This window comes from Leopardus geoffroyi, chromosome A2 (genome assembly GCF_018350155.1).
Source record: "Leopardus geoffroyi isolate Oge1 chromosome A2, O.geoffroyi_Oge1_pat1.0, whole genome shotgun sequence".
Lineage (NCBI taxonomy): Eukaryota > Metazoa > Chordata > Mammalia > Carnivora > Felidae > Leopardus > Leopardus geoffroyi.
Genome location: NC_059331.1, coordinates 149,959,483 through 149,984,067, shown reverse-complemented (window position 1 = coordinate 149,984,067; position 24,585 = coordinate 149,959,483). Strand labels below are relative to the sequence as shown.

At 40.8% G+C, this 24,585-nt stretch overlaps 1 protein-coding gene across 2 annotated transcripts in view; it reads right to left on the bottom strand.

Moving 5' to 3' along the window:
* EXOC4 (exocyst complex component 4) overlaps nucleotides 1–24,585 on the bottom strand; it is a 766,053-nt gene that overhangs the window by 215,646 nt on the left and 525,822 nt on the right. For both annotated transcript variants that reach the window (XM_045495680.1, XM_045495681.1), the window contains exon 11: nucleotides 2,374–2,593. In XM_045495680.1, coding sequence (XP_045351636.1) covers nucleotides 2,374–2,593 — 220 coding nt within the window. The remainder of the gene's footprint in view (nucleotides 1–2,373; nucleotides 2,594–24,585) is intronic.

Below are 24,585 nucleotides of genomic sequence, written 5' to 3'. Positions count from 1 at the left end.
TGAAGGAGAGGAAGCTCATGATATGGTCAGCCAGAAGCTAGAGAAAGACAGGGTTTTGTCACTCTCTGTCTCTCGTCTTCCCACTCTGACTCTGCAATTATTTCTGACTCTCCAAACTTATCCAACTGTGTCTATCCATCCATCCATCCATCCATCCGTGCATGTATGCACTCGTTCCATAAATTATGTATCGAGCCCCTTCGGCTGCCTGGTCCCGTACTATGCTTTTGGAACTTATGTTCTATTAGGAAAAGACAAAATAAACAAGTTGGAAAATCAATGAACTAATAATTATGGTAGTTGTGTGAAGATGAAAAAAAAAATCAAAGTGTTAAAACAGTGACTAACTGAGGAGATCTATTCAGGATCTTGAGAAAAAAAGAGAACTCCAGGCAGATGGTCGGACGAAGAAACATTGATGAAGAGATGAATTACCGAGGTATGGGCAGTGCTGAAAGAAGAAAGGAGGGCTGGTGAGGCACCCAGAGTCTAATAATAGCAGAAACTTTGTCATTAAGGGACAAAGAGAAGAAATGGTGTTACCAGAGCCCAGTGAGAGCTGCAGCTACGGAATGGGTGTCACCTGACAGGACCCCTGGATAGGAGGGACGCACCCGTGGCCGGAACAATGATCCAAAGTGGAGAGGAAGGAGATAAGAAACAACCTTAATCTCTCTCTTCTCTTTCTTCTTCCAATCTGCTGCTAGTGCCTCCTATTGGCCAAACCAGATCTTAAGTCACCTGGGAAGGGAGCTTTGGTGATAAGAGTCCATGGAGTTCAGTTTCAGTGTCGGAACGGATTGGGGTGTCAGAGGGAGGGAAGAATGTAAAATAACCAGGGAAGGGGACCTACTCGGGTAGGACAGTCAGGAAAAGCTGCCCCGCGGAGGTAACATCTGAAATGAGACTCTGAGAGAACAAGGTCCCAGCCATGCAAAGAGCCAGCGGAAGAGTAATCCAGTAGGGGCAGAAGTGAGCACATGCCTTTGCCATGGTCCCTTCTCTGCTTCCACACTTAGTAGAGATCCCTCACAAGGAATGTATCTGACACAGACCCAGATGATCTGAATGTACCCTTTCCTAGGTGTGATACTATTACGCAAGTTCTGGGAGAAGCAAATGCCTCTATTCTATTTTCTCAATACCACCAACGAGTTTTCTCATGGTAAAGAATGCTCATGATGGCGCCTGGGTGGCTTAGTTAGCTAAGCGCCTGACGCCTGATTTCGGCTCAGGTCAAGATCTCATGGTTTGGGAGTCCAAGCCCTGCACTGGGCTCTGCACTGACAACATGGAGTCTGCTTGGGATTCTCTGTCTCCTCTCTCTCTCTCTTTCTCTCTGACCCTACCCTGCTCTCTCTCTCTCTCTCTCTGTCTCTCTCTCTCTCAAAAATAAATAAATAAACATTAAAAAAAAGAATGCTCATAACTCGAACATTTGCCTACGAAAAGTCCAAGATTTCTATTAATTCTGATGTGCAAAGAAGGAAAAACCAAGGAACACATATATAAAGGCAGGTAAGGGCGAGCAACTGTAGCAGCTGTAACTCCTTTCCATTTATACACCTTTTCTTTGAAAGAACTCAAGCCTTCCACACTCTGAGATATCCTTGTTTTGTGCAACTTATTAAAAAATATGCCATTGTGCCCATCATTCTCTCAAATAAAGAAACACTATAAAAATACAATAACCATGTAATAATAGTTAATGTACATATATGAGTTAAACTCATACTAATACTCTTTTGGTTTTATATTTACCTTCAAGTCACTGGCTACAATGGATATACGCCGGAAGCCTATAAATCCAAATACTGACAAATTATTTTCTGTTGCCTAGAAACCATTTCTTTATATAGTCTATGTAAAATTTCCGGTATTAACAGGATCACGTGAATTAAATGATCTGCCTTTTAAAAGTCAGTTTGCTGGTGGGTTCAAATTCACTGTGAGCTAGCCAAGCTCACAGTAGGTCTGCCCTGAAATGGCACACAGGGTTTCCTGTTGGTGGTTGAGGTTAGGCATGGTAATTTCCTCTCCTTAAGTCCTGCATACTCCTGGCACATTCGCCAGTGGAAAAAGAATTCCTCTCAAGGACAAGTTCCAGGAAAATAATGAGGAACTGCTTGCATACTAATGAGATTCACCACCTTCCATATTCAAAGCCAGCCACTTTTTTCTTATATAAGATCTTAAGGAATTTCCATTATCTCCCCATTAGTTCTAAATTCCCCTAGTGCCTGTCTAATTTATTTCCTCTTATTTTGCCTCTGATGAATATGGAAACAGATGGTAATTCTTCTTCTTTTTGTAATTTGTGTCTCCTGCCAATTCCATGAAAACTACTGATAAAAACAGTGAGTATATTATCACCTGTAGGAGAGGCCGTTGTACCCCCATCACCTTCATGGTGTCCGCATTAGCTAGGATCTTCAAGGGGTCAGATGTTTTAGTGACTCCTTCAATCTCCTTGTTGATCTCTGCCAGGACCTGATTCAGGAAGATGTTTTTGATGTACACAGTGAGAAAGTCTCGAAGAGGACACTGTTTGGCTGGGCCGAGTCCCAGGGCATGCTCGATCTCTTGAATAAATCTGGAAGACAACAGAAGAAAATGGTCGTGAAATATCTCAGAAAAATAGTTCTAGAAATATCATAAAACACATATGGGTATTTCTAGGCTTTGGCATGTCTTTCTATGGAGAGATGAGGGGGAATTCCCAGAATTCTTAACAAGAACATGTCATTACTTTGTTATTTGTGTCTATAAGAGTTCTTTTTATTTTTCTAAGTTATTATTTCACTAATTGAATAGAAATAGGACAAAATAGAACACATGACTGCTCAACTGAAAGGGGAAAAAAGGGGTAACACAAAAACCCATTTGTATTATTTCAAGAAGGAAATAAGAATACAAAAAGCAAAGGCAGGCATGATGAACAGAAAATTACAGTGCAAATTTAAAAGCACACCCCCAAATACTCTGTATTTCTCACAGAGATCTTTATATGTGTAGATAGAAATGTGTTTTTTTTTTTTTTTAAGGGAGATTTGCATTTCCCTGATGATTAGTGATGTTGAGCATCTTTTCATGTGTCTGTTGGTTATCTGCATGTGTTCATTAGAGACATGTCTATTCAGGTCATCTGCCCATTTAATAGGATTATTTGCTGGTGTTTTTTGCTTTTGTTTTTGTTTTTTTTTTTTTTTTTTTGGTGCTGAGTTACATAAGTTCTTAATATATTTTGGATACTAACCCTTTATCAGATATGTCATGTGCAAATATCTTCTCCCATTCAGTAGATTGTCTTTTTGTTTTCCTGATGGTTTCCTTTGTTGTGCAAAAGTTTTTTATTTTGATATGATCCCAATAGTCTATTTTTGCTTTTGTTTACCTTGCCTCAGGAGGCATATCTAGAAATTATGGCTATTGCTGACGTCAGAGGAATTACTGTCTGTGTTCTCTTTTTTAGGGTTTTTATGGTTTCGGGTCTCACATTTAGGTCTTTAATCTATTTTGAATTTATTTTTGTGTATGGTATTAGACAGTAGTCCAATTTCATTCTTTTACATGAAGCCACAATGAGATACCACCTTACACCTGTCAGAATGGCTAAAATCAAGAAGAAAAGAAACAACAAGTAGTGGTGAGGATGTGGAGGAAAAGGAACCCTTGCGCAGTGCTGGTGGGAATGTAAATTGTACAGCCACTCTGGAAAACAGTAAGAAATTTCCTCACAAAATTAAAAAAAAACAAAAACAAACCAACCATATGATCTAATAATCCCCCTACAGGATATTTACCAGGGAAAATGAAAGCACGAACTCAAAAAGATACATGCACCCCTATGTTTACTGCAGCATTATTTACAATAGCCAAGCCATGGAAGCAACCTAAGTGTCCATCAATAGATGAATGGATAAAGAAAATGTGAGATGTATGTTTGTATACGTATATGTTATACGTATATATATATATACGTATATATATATACCATATATATACCATACACACACACACACACACACACACACACACACACACACACACTGGGATATTACACAGCCATTAAAAAAGGATGAGATCATGCCATTTGAGACAACATGCATGGACCCATTACATTAAGTAAAATAAGTCAGACTGAGAAAGACAAATACCATAGGATCCACTTGTAAATGGAATCTAAAAAAGATGAATAAACTAACAAAAAGCGGAATCCACACTATAAATACAGAGAACAAATTGATGGCTGCTGGGAGTGGGATGGGGGAGACTGGGCAAAATAAGGGAAGGGCAAGGAGATACAGTCCTCTGGGTATGGTATGAGTAAGTCACAGGATTAAAAAGCAGAGCATAAGGAATATAGTCAGTGATATCACCATAGTGATGTAATAGGACAGATGGTAGCTGTATTCATGGTGAACACCACATAGTGTATAAACTTGTCAAAATCATTAAGTTGTACACTTGAAACTAATGTAACATTGTGTGTTAACACTCAAAAAAAAAAAAGGTGGGGGGAGGGAGGGAGAATGAATGGTATTCTTTTACTTCATGATGGTATGTAAGTTGGGAGGTTATGAAAGGGAACACGAAGGGAGGTGTGGACAAAAGAGTACTTCAACCTTATTTGTAATGATCTGTTCCCTTTATTAAAAACACTTCAAACAAAGGGGCGCCTGGATGGTTCAGTCAGTTGAGTGTCCTACTCTTGATTTTGGCACCAACATTATGGGATCAAGCCCCGTGCTGGGCTCTGTGCTGAGTGTGGAGCCTGCTTAAGATTCTCTCTCCCCCTCTGCACCTCTCCCCTACTCGTACTTACTTTCTCTCTCTCTCTCAAATAAAAAAAATACATAAAACAAAGATAGAATGTTAATAACTGTCCAAACTCACAGATGAGTATGCAGATATTTGTTAGGTTATTCTTTGTATCTGCTTTGCATGGTTTTGATATGCAAAAATTTAAGTTATTACCACCCAGTAACACCAGTCCCCCAAAAAACAAGGTTTAAATTCCAGTTACTACAGTAGATTAACTGTGAGTAATGGCATAAAATGAAAACTTTGCCGCTACCTCTTCAGTCCAGAAATCTCTATGTAAACAATTGATGTTCACCATCATCAATGGATCAGTCTATCAGTGACTGATAACTGCACATCTGCTACTCATGTTCGGGTGACAAAGCGTGTACTTGTGTTGTCTCCTTGTCTCCCAGTGATAAACTCATGCGATATTTTACAAAAATGGATAATTAAAAGAGGGAATTGGCCAAAAAAGACAGACGTACAGAAAAAACAAAACGAACAGTGGTAACACTGGGAGTGGAATTTGGATGGAATGTAAAGGGATTTACAGAAGAAACAGCTAGGAATGTTGACATTGCCTCCATCTGAGAAAGAGGGAAGGAGAGGGAAGGAGAATTTATTCACCTCACCAGGGAGAAAGCCTTTGTGGCAAAAGGGATGAAAACATCCCGGAGGAAGTGCTGTGGCCCCAACTGCATGGTAAAGGAGCTCTTGAAGATGTTTCATGACACTGAAAAGCAAAAACTAAAATGCTGGCAGATCCAGACTTAAAGGAGGTATGACATTTCCCCAACACCTACAAAAGTTGCTCACTGTGTATCGTAAAGCACAGGATGAAAAGAAGGTGTTCAAAGTACTCTGATAGGATTTTAACAAAGAAATGAAATACTAATATGAAAACGTATTAGTTTTCTTATTTTTTTTCATTTTTGGACAAATTTATAACCGCCAGCAAGGGACTTTTTCATGTTTTGGCAAAAACTTCCTAAAGTCGAGAAAGAATTGTGATTTACCCCATTGACTAAGATTGCTTTGCATGGTGATTTTTACAGTTCTACAATGTTATGCAAAGCAAGGACTGTGTTGTATTTTAAATTTTCTTCCAAAAAAAAAAAATGTAGAGAGAGATGAAGTGAAATCAAATCAAATGAAATAAAGACAAAAACTGAATGATTAACTGGGAAGATATATTTGCAACTTCTATCACAGATGAGTCAGGAAAAAAAAAAAAAAACAACAACTTAGTGCAAAAATGACCAAAGGACAGGAAAAGACGGTTTACGGTAAAAAGGAATACAGTGGCCACTAAACGTAAGAAAAAATTCTTAACTTTGTTCCTAATGAAAAAAATGAGAAGTAAACTATACTGAGATGCCATTTTTTATAACCATGCATTGATCAAATCCCCAAAATTTGAAAGCGTGCTCTTTTGGCGTATGTGTGGGAAAGAGGCATTCTCACGTATTGTTGATGGGAATGAAAAATGGTGCAACCCTCACGAAGGGCAAGTTGGAATCATCACTCAAAATTACAAATGCACTTCCTTTTGACCCAGAAATCCCACTTCTGGGAAATTCTTCTGACAGCTATTTCTAAATATGATTACACAGATCAGTGTAGCATTGTTTTTACAGCAAAGGACAAAAGAATCCATCATTTAGGGATTAATCAAATAAACTATGGTGTATCTACAGTAACCTCAACCCCCAAACGTGGAAGCTTCTGATGCACTAACGTGAAAAGACCTCCAAGATAAATTGTTCAGTGAGAAACGCACGCTGCAGATCAATATGTATTTAGTAGTATTCATTACACCGACCTTTCTGTAAAAATTATATACCCTCCTTTGTTTATTTTATGATAAAGACATCCTGACAGGACTCACAAAGGTCTAATCCAAGTGAGTTCCTGTAGGAAGCAGGGGCGAGTGGGGTGGGAATAAGAGGAGTGGGAATAAGACTTTTTTTTTCAATTATAACTTTTAATAATTGCTTGATTTTTTTAAAGATCAAACTGGCTTGGGGCGCCTGGGTGGCGCAGTCGGTTGGGCGTCCGACTTCAGCCGGGTCACGATCTCGCGCTCCGTGAGTTCGAGCCCCGCGTCAGGCTCTGGGCTGATGGCTCAGAGCCTGGAGCCTGTTTCCGAGTCTGTGTCTCCCTCTCTCTCTGCCCCTCCCCCGTTCGTGCTCTGTCTCTCTCTGTCCCAAAAATGAATAAACGTTGAAAAAAAAAAAATAAAAAAAAATAAAAATAAAAAAAAAAAAAGATCAAACTGGCTTTATTCAACAATTTATGAATCAGCATCCCATCTAGTAAATAGGAAAGAGCGCTTACAGTCATCGGATTTTTAAAGACCATGAATGTATTACTCAAATAAAATTAAATTAGAAAATTAAAAAGAAATTACCTACATATATACCAAAGACTGTACCTCATAAATGGCCTTCTAATTAGGCCACATGTGAAGTCTGGTGGGGGCGCCTGGGTGGCTCAGTTGGTTAAGCGTCCAACTTTTGCTCAGGTCAAGATCACATGGTTCATGAGTTCGAGCCCCCTGACAGGCTCTATGCTGACAGCTCAGAGCCTGAAGCCTCCTTTGGATTCTGTGTGTCCCTCTTTCTGTCCCTCCCCCTTTTGCGCTTTGCCTCTCTCTCTCTCTCTCTTTAAAAAAGAATTAAACATTAAAAAATAATAAAGAAAAAAAGTTTGGTGTAGAAATGTTCAGTTTAGCTGTGTGACCTAATAAAGGGTTTCCTTTACTTAATACATAAACACATCATGGTTAATTTTGCATATCGCCAGTCTAACATTCCATTAACCTCTGATCAGCCTGCGACCTGTGCTTGCACCCAGAGGCAAGCACACAGCGGTTGGGGGGAAGTGAGAACTTACACATATAGGATCATCATAGCGATAGAGTAACTCAAAGAACGTAAGGGAAAGAGCAGAAATTGAAAAGCCAGGGGGAACATCAATGAGGCCTCTTAACTGACTTTATCAACACAGAAAGGGACGTAAAAGAGTGACTACCAAACAAGACGTAATCAATCTTTAAGAAGGGAGTGAGGGGAAGAAGGTGGGGAGAAAATGAAGACATAAAGGTAGTTAACCGTAATTTAAAAATCTCCAAATCCCACATCCTGCCGTGTTGACTCCTTCTGATTCATCTAATCCTCAGAGAAGTACCTGTCCCAGGTGCCACTCCCCACCCCGCCAGCCCAGATGCATCCCTCTCTCCTTGGTCTGCCTCTAAAAGAAAACCACTGTTTTGAATTTGCTTATGAGTCACCACACCAAAGGCCTTTGTATTTTATTTAATATTATGGGATTCAATCATCAGAATCCCTCCTTATTCTTTTCAACGGGACTTAGAAGAAGCTTTCTGAGAGGCACTTCCCACAATTTCAAAATCCTTACCAGATGTTAAAAAGCAATTTTTACTAGGGGGGGCGCCTGGGTGGCTCAGTCAGTTAAGCGTCCGACTCTTGATTTCGGCTCAAGTCATGATCTCACGGTTCGTGAGTTCGAGCTCCACGGCAGGCTCTGTGCCGACAGCACGGAGCCTGCTTGGGATTCTCTCGCTCTCTTCTCTCTCTCTACTCCTCTCCCCCTTTTTCTCTCAAAATAAGTAAGTAGAACTTAAATTAAAAAATTTTCGTTTTTACTAGTTAGCCTGCTCCTAAACAGTAAGAGAGAGAAGTCTAAATTATCCATACTTTCTTTTTTTCTAGTCCGCTGTTTTTGGTGTCCCCCAGATACGAAGTTGCTCTGAGCCACAATGATGGAGGGGCAGGGCTCCCATCACCTGTAGCTGACGCATTTCCTTCAAACACAAGTCACACGTTCCCCACAGCACGCCTATCCCTCTAAAAGGACACACCCAGGTTGCTGTCATCACCTCTAACTCAAGGGGACCCGTTTGACATGTGTCCGAATCTGCTTTCAGAGCTGTGCAGGCAGGCCCTCTCACTGCACAGAAAGCACAAAACATGTGCCAGGGAAGAGAAAAAATAAGGCTGTCTGATCAGCCTGTTCTGACTCCCGTCAACAAGGGGAAGCAAGTACACGAAATGGGCAAATCGCCCTTTCCTGGGCAGGAAGGACACAGAAAAGGAACTCTCCCAAACAGCCAGGAGGGGATCCAGACTCTCGGTCGCTGCAGGGAGGACTGAATGAGGGAAGCTGAGCGGCCGGGGCAGAACACTCACAGTAGGTATTCCAGGGACTGAATTCTGAATGTACAGTCTTGGGCAGGTTACTTAGCCCCTCTTTGTCTTTCTGTTGTATTCTATAAAACGGAGATGGTAATATTCAGGATCGTCCTGATGGTTAAAGGAGGAAATCAACATTAAGCACTCGGCACCGAGGTGGGCACACAGCAACCGCTGAGTAAGCAGCAGCTACTATTTTTGTGATTACTACCGGCACCTGAGCCCTGATGGGGTTGTGGAGGAAAGGGGTACATGTGTGACAGGTTGTTTTTCACCCTGCCCCTTTGTTTTCCTACGCTTGCCCATAACTGGCAATGTGGACCAGCAGATTAATACTTTGACCCTTTCAGGAACAAGCTGACGGAGGAACGACCAAAGCTCCGTGTGGTGAGGGGTCAACTGTAAATCGCTCACTTCTGTTTGTTTTTTTTTTTTCAACGTTTATTTATTTTTGGGACAGAGGGAGACAGAGCATGAACGGGGGAGGGGCAGAGAGAGAGGGAGACACAGAATCGGAAACAGGCTCCAGGCTCTGAGCCATCAGCCCAGAGCCCGACGCGGGGCTCGAACCCACGGACCATGAGATCGCGACCTGGCTGAAGTCGGACGCTTAACCGACTGCGCCACCCAGGCGCCCCTAAATCGCTCACTTCTGTATCCTCAGAGCTCAGTACTACGTCCACTATGGCCGGCACACAGTAGGCTCTCAGGAGGTATTTGGTGAAGGGAGTGCTGAATAAAAGTAGCAGGTTCTTGAACTTCAACCCACAGCTCCTGAAACTGAGGTGTGACCTCTCTGACAAATAATGCCCTCCCCCCAAGAATCTGGACTAGAGACCCCAATAAAATATTTAAGAAGAAAGAAAAATCATCCCATCGCTCCACCACCCCACTGTTAACAGTTGCCTCTTCCTGAAAGAATGTTCTCTATCTGGTCCTTGACCACAGTCCCAACGTTGTTTTTTGCTCTGTACAATATGGTTATTCGCACAACTTTACAGTCTCTTCTTCTACAGAGTATTAGGAAGTCATTGCATCACACTAATGAACACAGCATTATTAAACCAAACATCTATTAGGGAATATTAATGCTGTCTCCTGTTTTTATTAGAGATAATCCTACAATGAACATCCTCATTTGGCGTCTGTTGAATTATACCCACAAGCTATTGGGAGTAGCTCCTCATGATTTTTCATGGACGACTCTACATTTGATTTACCCCAGATTCCCACAATGTACTGCGTGACTCCTTTTCCCTCGGAAGGAAGGACTTTAAAAGTGATCCGGTGAATGGGAAGACAGGAGAGACAGTCAAGGGTGTGGAGGCGACTCATCAAAAGGCCCAGTTTTTCCAACAATGCTCCTAATCAGCTCTAGGGAAGTAAGAAAGTGCTGAATTTTTAACAGTGAAAAGAATCTCATTAGGAAAGAAAACACTTCACTTCAAAGTTGAGATGGAACACAGATGGAACCTTGTCAAAAGGGTATTATCTAATCTGGTGAAGTGCTTTCACACTAGGGATTCCTATCCTGTAAATGATGAGATGGCCCCAGGTACGGCTGTGTATATGGAAACGAGGAGAATGAGACTCAAAGAAAAGGATCTACATAATGCTACATGCAGAGCATCTAATCACAGGATTTTGAGGCACCTTATTCAGATCAGCCTCCTAAACCTAAGGTTATAAAGTAGGATAAACCAAAAAACAAGTGAAAGTAGGCAACAGATTCCTGGCATTTGAATGTCTAAACCATTTAGGACCGCGTTTCCTAAATTCTAATATTGCTGTTCGTAAATATTTAACCACAGGTTTTCTTTTCAGAATATCATCAACTGGGGGGCCTCCTAAAATACGTACATATGCAGTACCTATATTTTAAGTTTGCTCTTTCCTACAGCAAGTGCATGGCCTTTGGAATGCATACACGAGCACACACTACTTATATTTGACCTGGTGTTTAAAAATTTTTTATCTTGATTTGATTTCTATCCAGGGAAATCGTAAACTCATTAAAATTTCATTCAGGCTTCCTAAGCTCCTTGGTTAACCCCAGCCTCCTCACCACAAGTTCTGTTTCATTGTAAAGCTCCATATCTTCCATTTTATCTCAGCCAAGAATTACAGCTACTACCAGATGGAAATGCCCTTGAACATGGAGGGCCTATTTTATACTTTAGACGTTGCAATGGGAGCAGTATTTATTCATTTGAATAAAAGTAGTTACTCATAGGAAATATGAATTCCTAACATTCACACCCTAATGAATTTTTAAAATTCCGTGGCCAACATGACCAGTAACGGGGCAAGCTGATACGTACCTCCTAATAAGATAGAGAACAATACAGCATCGCTTCTCTGATGTTCTTGCCAAAAATGCATAATGTGAACCCAGTCATGGGGAACCATGATTTTGCAAAGCAGAAAATCAAAGGGGTGGATTTCAGAAAATTCAAATTCATCTGGCTTTTGGAGCACAAGAAATTTCATTCATGTCTCTCCCATAAACAGTGTGTCAGTTTATTGCTAATTACATTTTTAATGTATATACTTGCATATAATCTGTGTCATGCAATATACAATATATTTATTCTTTCCACTTTGAGACTTCCTAACTTTGTTGTATATTATCACACATCTAACTTTGGTATTTTCGGCTGCATAATGTACACAAAACATTTGTCTGAAAGGCTTGAAGATTTTTCTCCTGGTCCCATGCATTGGAACCAGTAGAAATGTGTAGAGGGATTTATCCCTCTGACTACCTATATTCTTTAGCTTCTCTTAGCATTATCAGTTCCACTAATGGACCTTCCAATCTAGACTCTCTGCAGAGATGTACCATGCTTACCTCCACCAAGAAGCTCTGAATCTCTTCCATTATATAATAGCTTTAAAGACATTTTGAAAAATCGGAACCATGCTCTTCCCTTCATTTTGGTCCGAGGTCTCTCCATGAAAAGTTGCATGATATTTATAAGCCTGCAAAAGCTCTGCTTAAGTAGTCAAGCATACTCAAAGGTAAGTCCCTATGGCACCCTCCTCACTGAACAATACCCTACTGCCACATTTAGTATCTGTACAATAATGCCAGATGACACAGATGTTTATAAATGCACACATTGAAAGTTTAGTTAGCAATCAACAGTGATGCATTGTTTTTGTTTTGTTCTGTTTTAATTTAATTTTTTTTTTCAACGTTTATTTATTTTTGGGACAGAGAGAGACAGAGCATGAACGGGGGAGGGGCAGAGAGAGAGGGAGACACAGAATCGGAAACAGGCTCCAGGCTCTGAGCCATCAGCCCAGAGCCTGACGCGGGGCTCGAACTCATGGACCGCGAGATCGTGACCTGGCTGAAGTCGGACGCTTAACCGACTGCGCCACCCAGGCGCCCCTGTTCTGTTTTAATTTAAATCCAAGATAGTTAACGCATAGTATAATAATGATTTCAAGAAGAGAATTTGTGATTCATCACTTACATATAACACCCAGTGTTCATCCCAACAAGTCCTCTGTAAGGCCCCTCATCTATTTAACCCATCCTCCCACCCAACACCCCTCCAACAACCCTCAGTTTGCTTTTCGTATTTAAGAGTCTCTTACAGTTTGTCTCCCTCTCGGTTTTCATGTTATTTTTGCTCTCCTACCCTTATGTTCATCTGTTTTGTTTCTTAAATTCCACATATGAGTGAGTGATATGATAATTATCTTTTTTCTGACTTATTTTGCTTAGCATAATATACTGTAGTTCCATCCACATTGTTGCAAATGGCAAATTTCATTCTTTCTGATCGCCGAGTAATATTTCATTGTGTATATGTATGTATGTACATATACAAAATGTACATACACATCTTCTTTATCCATTCATCCATCGATGGACATTTGGGCTCTTTCCATACTTTGGCTACTGTCGACAGTGCTGCTAGAAACATCGGGGTGCATGTGCCCCTTCGAATTAGCACTCCTGTATCCTTTGGATAAATACCTAGTAGTGGTGATGTACTGTTTATGACAGAGACATGAAAGAATTACTTGTGATTTAAGAGCCAGAATTCTGAACTCGAATTTTCTGAAATTTGTACCTTTGATTTTATGTTGTGGTTTTACCACACGAACACAAACGATAGCGGTAACAGTGACCCTATAGGGTGAATGATACAGGCATTGCAAAGAGAAAACCAAATTACATCCTCCCCCCACCCCCACCCCAAATCCAGTAAATAGAAATGATCTTCGGACACACAGAGAATGGAACACTGAGTGTCCGACACAGAACTATTCTGCAGAAATATGGGCCCGCGGAAAATGATGCCAAGCAGCACTGATAACGGAGTCCTGAATGCTGATGACACTTTTCCACCCTTCACTCTAAGAGAAACAGTAGACTTTTATGATGGCACAGTAGACTCAAAGTCCCCGCCATGCTTGATTTGTATGAAAAAAAGCAATCTATAACCCGTAATGAAATCTGTTCCCAGACATGAGCCTATCCTTGCACAAAGAAACTGCAACCAGTTAGATGAGGTACTAAGGTAAATGGACCTTTGGAATCAAACCCAAGTGAGGCCACGCAAAAGGCCACAAATAGTTCGCCATGCACCAAGAAGCTGCCGGCAAGCGTGGCTCCTTTAAGACACTGTTCTTACGCACTCCTTCTCAAATTTGACCTTTAAGGCACACAGCAAACTAAAACAACTTGGAGGAAAAAAAAAAAAAGCAGCCTCACAGGAATCGATTGGAGATATTCGACTTACTTGGATTATCTGACTCAAAAAAAGATCATTTAGAAATGACTTACAAGGGACTCACTCAGAAGCAGCAGCAACAGGCATATTTCAGACCATAAATCAGTGGAACATGAAAACCGGAGAAAAATCCATAAAGGTTAATGCACTTTGGAGCGCACTTGCCTCTTAATTCATGGGAGTAAGTCGTTGGCACATCGGGAAGAGGCCCCCCCAACAGTCTGTAATTGTTCATGCTGAGTGTAAGTACTCTCTGTGCCTTTTGTATATAGAGATTTTCTGGGTAAAAGTGCAAAATAAGCTCATCATCACAGAGCCCAATCATTTCCTCAGCCCACACCCCTCGGGGACCATTTGCTGAACTAATGAAATAAAAAGGGTTTGGGGTGCTCTTGTCTGTAATGAGTAAAATTCATGTCTAGCACTAGAGGGAAAAAGAGGTAAAAATCATTAAGTAAAGGGAGAAAAGAATATTAGCTACAAAATTTGAACTCTGCAGGCTTGTAAACAAATTTAACTTTAAAAAATCTTACCACGAGTATACTGCAAGTGATTTGTGACTGCATTTAAGTGTTCCCTCCAGACGGAAAAGCACTTTAGGTAAAATGAAGTAAGCCTCTTTGAAACGACAGCTGTTTACATTTTTTAAGCAAATAATTTGGAAATTGAAGTAATTCAAACCCTTAATATTAAACAATCTTCTTTTTTAATGAGAAATTCCATATAAATAATCAATAAGGGCTATTGATATCAAATTCTGAGACAAAATGATAATCCTGCTTTTCCGACAGCGCCTGGAATTGTTTCTATCCTTTCCACATATTTATAGTGAAAATAACCTCCTTTGTATTTTTTTCTTCTTTCTTCCTTTTTTTTTTTTTTTTTTTTTTTTATAAAAGATAAGGCTGCCTGAAAATTTTTCAAGAAAAATAGCAACTTATTACAAATTGCCTATCATATCTCCTGGAAACTTACATGTAATGTATTAAACATATTGTATTTGGGGGGGGGTTCTGTATCTGTTGGCTTCAGATATTCTAATGCGAGACACAGGGGAATCTGGCAAATCTTCTACCTGTTGTCGTCAGTAGGAGCTCCGTTAATAATTGCTTATATCCAGTCAGCTTTTACCATGTCCTGATTGAAGAGCTTTATATGGATTCTTTTATGCAATTCTCACAGTAACTCCATGAGGTCTGCACTATTGCTACCTGCATTTTACATACAGTGAAACAAAGTGAAAAAACAACAGTACCATTAATAGCTGACAGTTACATTGTGCTTAGAACATGCCAGAACTGTTTTGAAGTAACCGCCATGCTTTGCTTCACTTATTCCTTACAACGCTATGAAGAGTATTTGTATAATTGGTATCTGGAAGGCAGCTTTGTTTACCAGTATGCCACTAACGCTGTAATTGCTATCTGGAAGAAGAAATGAAGGCGCAGAAAGATTATGCACTTTCTCAAGGTCCTACAACTACTAAGTGTGACAGGGCCAAAATTTGAACTTGGGGGATGTGGTTCCAGACGCCATGCTAGACTTAACCACCCCCCTAGACCATGTATTCTTCTAACACTACTGCCTCCCAAATGTTCACCCTTAAGGGAGCTGGTAAGGAAAGGACAATCAACAGAAGTCCATGTGAAAAGCCCTAGAATGTCCTGATATAGTGGAAGCTTGCATGGATTGAGAGGACCATAATTGTGCTAAATGCAAATATTTGCATATACATACCGAAGACTGAATTATTTCTCTTGAGATAGAAGAAGTCTTATCTCAAAGCCCTGTTCTGATTTCTTCCCCCAAGGTCCTGATCTGTACTTTCAATCATCTGTTAGAAATTTTCAACTGCATGTTCTTTTGACAATTCAAACTATCTCTAAAATGGAACTTTTCAGGGGTGCTTGGGTGGCTCAGTTGGTTAAGCATCCAACTCTTGGTTTCTGCTTGGGTCGTGATCTCATGGTTGGTGGGTTCAAGCCCCGCATCAGACTCTGCACTGACAGCGTGGATCCTGCTTGGGATTCTCTCTCTCCCTGTCTCTCTCTGCCCCTCCCCTCCCCCTGTCTCAAAAAATAAACTTAAAAAATTTAAAAAAATGGTACTTTTCATGGCTGCCCTCTCATTATTTCAATTCTCTCCTTCTACGTTCCCTATTTTTGTCCCATCCTCATTCCAGTTACCCTTGCTCAAACTTCTTCATCTTTCACTTCGCTCTTATTTTTAGCCTTGCTACTTATGCAAGCAGCTAAGTCTCCAGACTTCGAGACATTCTCTTTATATTATCTCTCATGTTCATGCATTTATTCATGTGTTCATTCCTTCATTCACTTAAGCAAGTATGTACGGAGTGTCTACCTTATGCCATGTACTGGTGTAGGTGCTAAAGCATCCAGAGGGAAAGAACCACGCCCCAGAGACTATTCCTGATATAGCTATGACAGGAATGCTGCCACCTCAGTTAGTTTCGTGCTGGAGCCTGGAGAGGCATTCCTGTGCCTCCAGTTGTTAACATCCAACTTCATAATTCAGGCTTTTATCACATTAGATGATGGAGATGGATGGGCAGAACATAATATAAGGCAATTTCTTTCCCAGGCCTTCCTAAAACAATTTCCCAAATGATGTTTCTGTCTTTAATCCCTTCTTCCTCCAATTTATCTAACACACGGCTGTTATATTAGTCTCATGAAGGCACAGAATATCTACCTACTTCTGTCTTCATCAGTGTGCCCTACTCACTCTTGCCTCCAGGTCTTGGCACGTGATGGTCCATCTGCTAGAACACTCCCCTCCATACCTTTTTCCCCCAACAATCCCTTGTCCTACAGCCGTAGTTCAAATACAACCTCTTCCAGGAGCCTTTGCCCCTTGAGTCTTGGTTGAATGCTCCTTCACTTTGGCCCCACAGTACCGTAGGTCCACGGAATATTCCTGTTGAGGTGTCTGTATTCCCTGCTAGTTTCTGACATCTTGAGGAGAGGGAATGCGTCTTGCTTATTGTAGTCAGTGTTTGGTACCTAGCAGGAATCAAGACATAAATCTAATATATTTTTACTTCTACTCACCAGCAAGCTTTGCTTCCTAGATATTCCCAGTATTGTAAAAAAAAAAAAAAAAAAAAAAAAAAAAAATCCCCATATCTTTTCTCATGATGTCTATGTGGTCTATTTCTAATCCATCCATTTTCCAAATTGTGGTATATAAGCTAAGGTGGAGGCTTGAAAAGCTGTCATTCTCACTACAACCTTCCTTCAAGGACCAATTCAAAGCTCGCTCACTCATAAAGTTTTCCCTGGTCTCTTTATTAATTATTATTATTTAAAAAAAATTTTTTTTTTTCAACGTTTATTTTTTTTGGGACAGAGAGAGACAGAGCATGAACGGGGGAGGGGCAGAGAGAGAGGGAGACACAGAATCGGAAACAGGCTCCAGGCTCCGAGCCATCAGCCCAGAGCCCGACGCGGGGCTCGAACTCACGGACCGCGAGATCGTGACCTGGCTGAAGTCGGACGCTTAACCGACTGCGCCACCCAGGCGCCCCAATTATTATTATTTTTTAAAGTAATCTCATGCCCAGTGTGGGGCTTGAGCTCACAATGCCGAGATCAGGAGTCATATGCTCTACCGACTGAGCCAGCCAGGGGCCCCTCCTGATCTCTTTCAACTACTTTATTAATTTGAAATACTTTACTTCATTACATAGTATTAGTCACTTTCTTTTTATTTTCTCTCTCCTATTAGAATTAAGCTCCTTCAGAGTAGCAACTGTCCTTCATACATCTTTGAACATACTTGAAGCACTTAACACTATGTCAAGTACAGTGGACACAGTTCGAGGTTTAAGAAATGGTAATGTTATGTTTCTATCACAACTTACCTGGGCTTGTCTTGAAAGGCCAGTGCTTTTGGAAAGAACTACAATGCATAAATAATTATAAGGCTATGTTTGGGGAGAATAAATATGGCTGGTCAAAAAAAGTAAAAAAAAAAAAAAAAAAAAAAAGGAAAGGAAAAAACAGATAAGTGAAAGAAAAAAGGGAAAGTTGTGAACTTAAACGATGCATGCATTTTGTTAACTTATTAATTTTTTTAGGCATTTTAAGGCAAACTGTCAGCAAATCAAAGCCTGCTCACACACCTGGTGCCATGAAATTTAGTGAAGACTACTTGGGTATCAACGACAGAAGTCAGAGACTAAAAGTATTTTTCTTTCATGTGTCAAAAGCATGAATTGTGAGCCTGCTGGGTAAAATTACACTCTGTTTGCCAGGAGACAGGCTGGCCACTTGGTTCTCTCCTTCACTGTTCCCGAAAAGGATGGGTTTCATTACATTTAATAAATGAATGCTTTGGAAAACTCAGTTTGAATTATCTCTAATGAGCCTATTTGGCAGCTAAGCTTGTTCCTGAACTTAGCTTATGATGATTTCTTATCCCGCTCTTACGTTTATTATCACGTGATTAACTGCCACCCTGAATGCAAAGGGCTCTCAGAAAAAGTACCTGGAAGAGAGTGAATGACTAGGCAACGATCAGGATATACATGAGTCACAGACACCTCTTGTCCCCTAAACTTTTCTACTTCTGTCTCCTTTATTCACATCCTTGATTATTTCAAACAAGTCACAATGGTCCTCTCATTTCGCTGTGGGTTCCCTCGTCTGTGTCCACACTGTCCCCGGCCAGGATCTATAATGATCTTGTGACAGTACTCACAAAGTGATTTTCCATAATGGCTCAAGGTTCTCTTCAAATTTACCTCCTACAGAACTCTTTCCTATTTGGGAGACAATATCTGCTTTCCAGAGTCTCCTCTTGGTCATCTATTGTCAATGTCACACTCCCAAGAGGGCTTCAAAATCACAAAATGGGGTGGAGCAACAGCAATTTCATACTGATTATTTTTAAGCCGTTTCAGCTGCCATTCTATTACTGTTCTACTTTCCTTCCTTCCGGAAGCCTTGGAGTCACTTCCTTCTTTATAGTTAATTTCACAAATAGGACCACTTACTAGATAGGAATGAAAGACTTTATAATTCCTTCCATTCTCTCCTATTCAAGTTTTCATACCCTCTGGAAGGCTAGATCAGTGTTAAAAATTCTGCCAACACATCTGAGCAGAAGACTAGAATTACATCTGTACATGGAATAATACAGCAAAATAGCCTCCTGTCTAGCTGATTACTTGGAGGTATCAGTCATATAGGCCTTAAAATGATGGCATTTCCAAAGAACAACTAGACCTTCTTGAGGAATTTTGATTACAATATAACTGATATTCCCCTGGATTATGCTGATGACAAATACTGAAGACAAAACTGTCCACCAGTCAATGTCTGCAGTCAGGTTACACTCTGCTCAGTGAGTTTACTCTTGGGCTGACTGTTGCAACTGACTACAGCTGACAGTGCAAGAGAGAGAAAAAGCCTACAGAAGTACTCCAAACATAAAAAAGAGAAAAATCCAATGTAATCGTGGTTTCATCTGTTTCCTATTTTCAAAGCAATGGAAAAAATACAAGGAATATACATTTTATCATCGCACAGATACAAAGTACCTCTTAATGGAAAAAATTACTTCAGAAAAGTACTTGGTCTCATATGAAACTTGTGAAAAAATTTCTAGCTCATCCGACTGATAGCCAGTTCCCTTGGACAGTTTATTTTCAATATGGTAGTATACGTAAAATTGCCCATTTTTATGAGGTCAGCAAATAAAAAGTATGGCCACAGCCATGATAGCCACAGGCACGAGAGTTCATTTTGCATTTAACGTCTATATACTCAGGTTGTTACGGTGTACTTTCACACTTATTAATATTTTTAAGTGTTTTGATGTCATTTTCCCACATGCATATTTTGTTTGATCAGCTATTCATGTAACAAGCTCCTGTTAGAGGAGGTATTCATTGTATTTTCTCTCCTTTTAAATAAAAATTTTTTTAACATTTACTTATTTTTGATAGAGAGACAGAGCATGAGCGGGGGAGGGGCAGAGAGAGAGAAGCCCCTGGAAGCAGGCTCCAGGCTCTGAGCTGTCAGCCCAGAACCTGACGCGGGGCTCGAACTCACGGACCGTGAGATCATGACCTGAGCCGAAGTCGGACACTCAACTGACTGAACCACCCAGGCGCCCCATATTTTCTCCCCTTTTAATCTTTGTTTTTGACAAGTATTTGGCACTAATCATTCATGCAAGTTCCCAGCGACAATCTGAAACATGATGGTAAGCCTCCCAAACACTTAAGTAACGGATTAATTCAACTAACATTTACTGACGATGCATAAGCCATGCCCTGTGAGCTGGGGATGCCAAGTCTTAGAAGTCAAGAGAAAAGAAATGATCTCTCATATCTATAGCACATGTTAGCACTTACAAAGGACTCTCCACATCCTTGAACCTCACTCTGCTTTGGGGGCTGTTTTGACAGGGACGATTATTTCCATTTTACAAATGAAGAAATTGCAATTCAGACACGCTAGGTAATTTGCTGAAGGTCACACCACTATCAAGCTTTAAGAGTGGGTCTTGAACCTAGATCTGGCTCCTAATTACTTCGCCATTCTTTCTTCTACACCATATCCAAAAACAGCGGAGCCCATAAGCATGGAAATTCACAAGAAAGTAAAATTAAGTGGTCGCAGACTCAACGATTATAGAAAATTTCCCCATGTGCTCATTTCCAAAGATGGAAAGGCGTATTTTTCATAACTTAGTTTTAGACAGTTTGGCAGTTTAGAAAAGCACTGGCGAAGGCAAATGCCTATGACTCTGTTGGAAAAAGGAGTGGGCAAAACGCATGCGTAAAAAAGAGTGACATGGCAGCCTCTACCTACTGGCGTGGCTGCTTCTACAGGGAGGGTCACAGAATGTGTTACGACACGACGCCGATGCCGTACATGGGCCCAAGCAGCTGGGAGAGATCTGGAATGGTAGAAGGCTCAATCGCAGTGTCAGGCCAAGCACAACACCTGCATCTTCTGCCTCTTAGTTCAACGTTCTGTTCTTCAATGACAAAAGTGAAAGAGTAATTAGACTACGTGGGGTTCTCTTTAACCTGGTTGGCCATTTCTTCGAACAGCACAATTACCCTGCTAATGAGATTACATTTGGTTTAACTGGAGGATTATTTCACAGCAGAGCCCCGCTGACTCCAGTTCCCAGAGGCCCCGTTGTTCTGTAGAGGCACCCACCTAACATTCGTTTGTCTTAATGAAAGCCAGACGTAAAAATCGGGTCTGCACAGTTGCGAAAAACACAAGGGCTTTTGTTTATATTGAAAAAGAGCCTCATTTAGTCCATCTGAATCCTCCTAATACCCGGTGAAATATTTATTAATGAGTATCAGCACAGCAAGCCAGAAAGTCTTATTTGCATTAATTTAAACCATAAATAATTGAAGGTAGAGTTCGTTCCTTAAGTCACGGATTCGGAAAAATTCCTCAACTGCATGCTGAATAAAAAGAGACTATTAGCAAAGTGAAATGTATTAAAAGTTGACGGTGGTAGATGTTTTGCCTAGCCTTGGACTATGTCGATCATTTCTCAATATATAATTCATTATCCTACTTTGAGTCACTTCAGTAGAGGTGACAGGATGAGACTGTAATTTTTTCTAATTTGTCAGCCAGGATTACAGGGACTGTATCTGTGCTATTCCTCAGGTTGGATCAAAGATTAGTTGAGTAGATCTGGGCAACCATGCATTCACTCACCCACCAAACATTAGTGTGCTAACTGTACACCAGGCACCAGGAGATGACAAGAATAAGAAATAGACAAAACACGGTACTTGCTCTTAAGAGAGTTCAGGCAAAGCTGAATCCAAACTACAATCCATACCCTATCAGTGGTCATGAAATAAAATTAGAAAGTTGCAATCAGCACTGAGAGACAGGGAGATCGGGGCGGGGGGGGGGCACTAAACAGGATTGAAAATATCAGATGTATTACATATATTAGTGGCAAATATTGATTTGTGTCATCTTTATTATATATATGTATAGGTGTGCGTGTGCGTGTGTGTGTGTGGATGTGTGTGCATGCACACGTGTATGTATTTGGGTGTCGTTTTAACATTCACATACAGGAGTGTACTGGATCCTGGTACCAAATATAATTTTTACTGTGAAAAGACGTATGAAAGTGACTGATCCAGAGAGAAAAGAATTAAACTCTAGACAGGCTGACAGCACGAATGGTACAGGCCACTTTATAATTCGTGTGCATACTTTACCCCCCGAGATAACTTCAATTCACTGAGGGTAGGATATCGCTCAGCGTTATCAGTGCATTCCCCTCCGTGCCTAGCACAGTGAACTGGCAGAACGCAAGGCACTTGCGTCAAGTGGTCAAGTTAAGACGGCTTTCAAAATGGCCATGATGTAAACCAGCTACCTTAGGGCTGTGTTTCGCTGAGCATACGTGAGGAAAATACATATTCATCTGCTGTTGGCCAATGCTTATGGTCATTTTACATATTCATCTTCTCTATCTATGACAAAGCCGACTTCACTTGTGCAAGCTCTAATCAATTCACAATTCGACGTCTCTGCTTTGGGGAAGTGTTTACAAATTACAAACAGTATTGCCATGAAGACAAATTGTGCGTCTCATTAGCTGGACATATACTGGAGTAGCAGGGAGGGAAGTAGGCCTGTTGATTATTCATAATGAGCAAATATAACATACTCAACCAACAAGAGGACAGCAGCATGAGGGGATGCTAGTAAATGAGGTCTCGCTCACAGCCAACAAGAAGACAATCATTGCCAAATATAGTCCATGCCTCTCATCTCCTTGCTTCCCCTGGAAATGAGCACAGGAGTAAGCAGCATTGTTAAGAAAGTGCTCCACAGTGAAAAGAGTCACCTTCACGCTCTCAAGTCACCCTGGCCCCACGTGCCAAGTCTTCATCTTCTGCCCTCCCCATGTTACAGTATCTAGTGGGTTTCTGCCATGCAGGCAGGTCATGGCTCTTGGCCAGTTGTCATGTAACAATTCTTGCTTTCGTCTGAAAAAAGAAAGGCTTGATCAACTTTGGCCATAAGGCTGAACCATTCTATTTCCCAAGGTAATTTATGTAAGTTTCAACACTGAAAAGAAACAAAAGCATAGGATGCTCTTAACATTTGTGTATCTTGGCTCTCCGACTTGAGAAAGTACGCGTGCTTGACACTTTGTAGTGTTATTACCAGAGAACAGAAGATACCTGCCTGTTACATCTCCACACTGGGAAAGTTTAGTCAGATGGTAACACTGTCAGTTATTCGGGTCACCTGAACCTTGAAAGCAGTGACCAGGGGATGTGGGTGGAATATTTCCATGAACAAACTTCATCTGACTATTATTCCAAGACTGTCTGAACTTTTAAAACCAAAGAAAGAAAACTGTATCACCAGAGGATTGAAAATTCAGTGCAGGGATATTATTACTCAGTAGTATGACTAGTACTTAATACTGTCTTATAAGGAAACTAAAAGGGACATTAGTAAAACTTTTCTTCTTGGAGGTGTTACTCTTTCATTCAGACCATCACAATCAAAGTGATTATTTTAGGTCTTGGGAGGGAGCGGGAAGAGTCTCTTCCTCCTCGGTCAATTCTCTAAGACAAGGGGTTGTCATAAAAATGCAGAAGGAATCAGAGGTGCCTGGGTGGCTCAGTCGGTTAAGCGTCCGACTTCGGCTCAGGTCATGATCTCGCGGCTCGTGAGTTCAAGCCCCGCGTCGGGCTCTGTGCTAATGGCTCAGAGCCTGGAGCCTGTTTCCGATTCTGTGTCTCCCTCTCTCTCTGACCCTCCCCCGTTCATGCTCTGTCTCTCTCTCTGTCTCAAAAATAAATAAACACTAAAAAATTTTTTTTTTAAAAATGCAGAAGGAATCAGGGGTGCCTGGGTGGCTCAGTTGGTTAAGCGTCCAACTTCAGCTCAGGTCATGATCTCACAGTTCATGAGTTCAAGCCCTGTGTCAGGCTCTGTGTTGACAGCTCAGAGCCTGGAGCCTGCTTCAGGTTCTGTGTCTCCCTCTCTCTGCTCCTCCCGTGCTCATGCTCTATCTCTTTCTCTCTCAAAAATAAATAATTTTTTTAAATGCAGAAGGAATCATAATAATGGGAAACTGGATCACTGAGGGATATATTTCTTTTTAAATGTACAAGGTGTATATACATCTACCTATCTAACCTAAATATGATTCTAAGAGAACCCCAAAGGGGTGAGAACAAAATAATAATAATCATAATGTTTCAAATTTGTCTTCAGAATGAGTCACTTTCATATTCATTACCCAATTTAATGCCACCAGCATCTTACAGTGCTACACTGGGACTGTTAGCTGGGGAAAGTACTGTTTGACTGTAAGTATAATTTCAGAAAGGGAGGAAAGAGTATAGGATGGATGGATGGATGGATGAAAAAGTATATTGCAAAAAGCTACAGCTAGCTGATTTGCTGATTTCTTGATATTTAACCAGTTCCTGTGGATGCACATTATTCCCTTTATATCTCTTTAATGAGATCAAGTAAGGCGAAAAGGCAACAAAATTATCTCCAAACAGTCCCATCTCTATGACTGGCCTATAGTTCTGGTCTACAATCTCCTCCTGGATTATGGTACTGCCTCTGGACTGATCTTTCCCATTCCCACCTGACATCTCACTATCATGTTAATCTACATCAAAAATCTCTTTTGTAGTGATCCTCCATTTCTCAGAAACCTTCAATGGCTTCCACTGTCTTCTCATGAATTGAAAATCCCTTCTCCTGCGGACTGGCCCCATCACCTTCTCACATCTCTGCAGGATACTCATT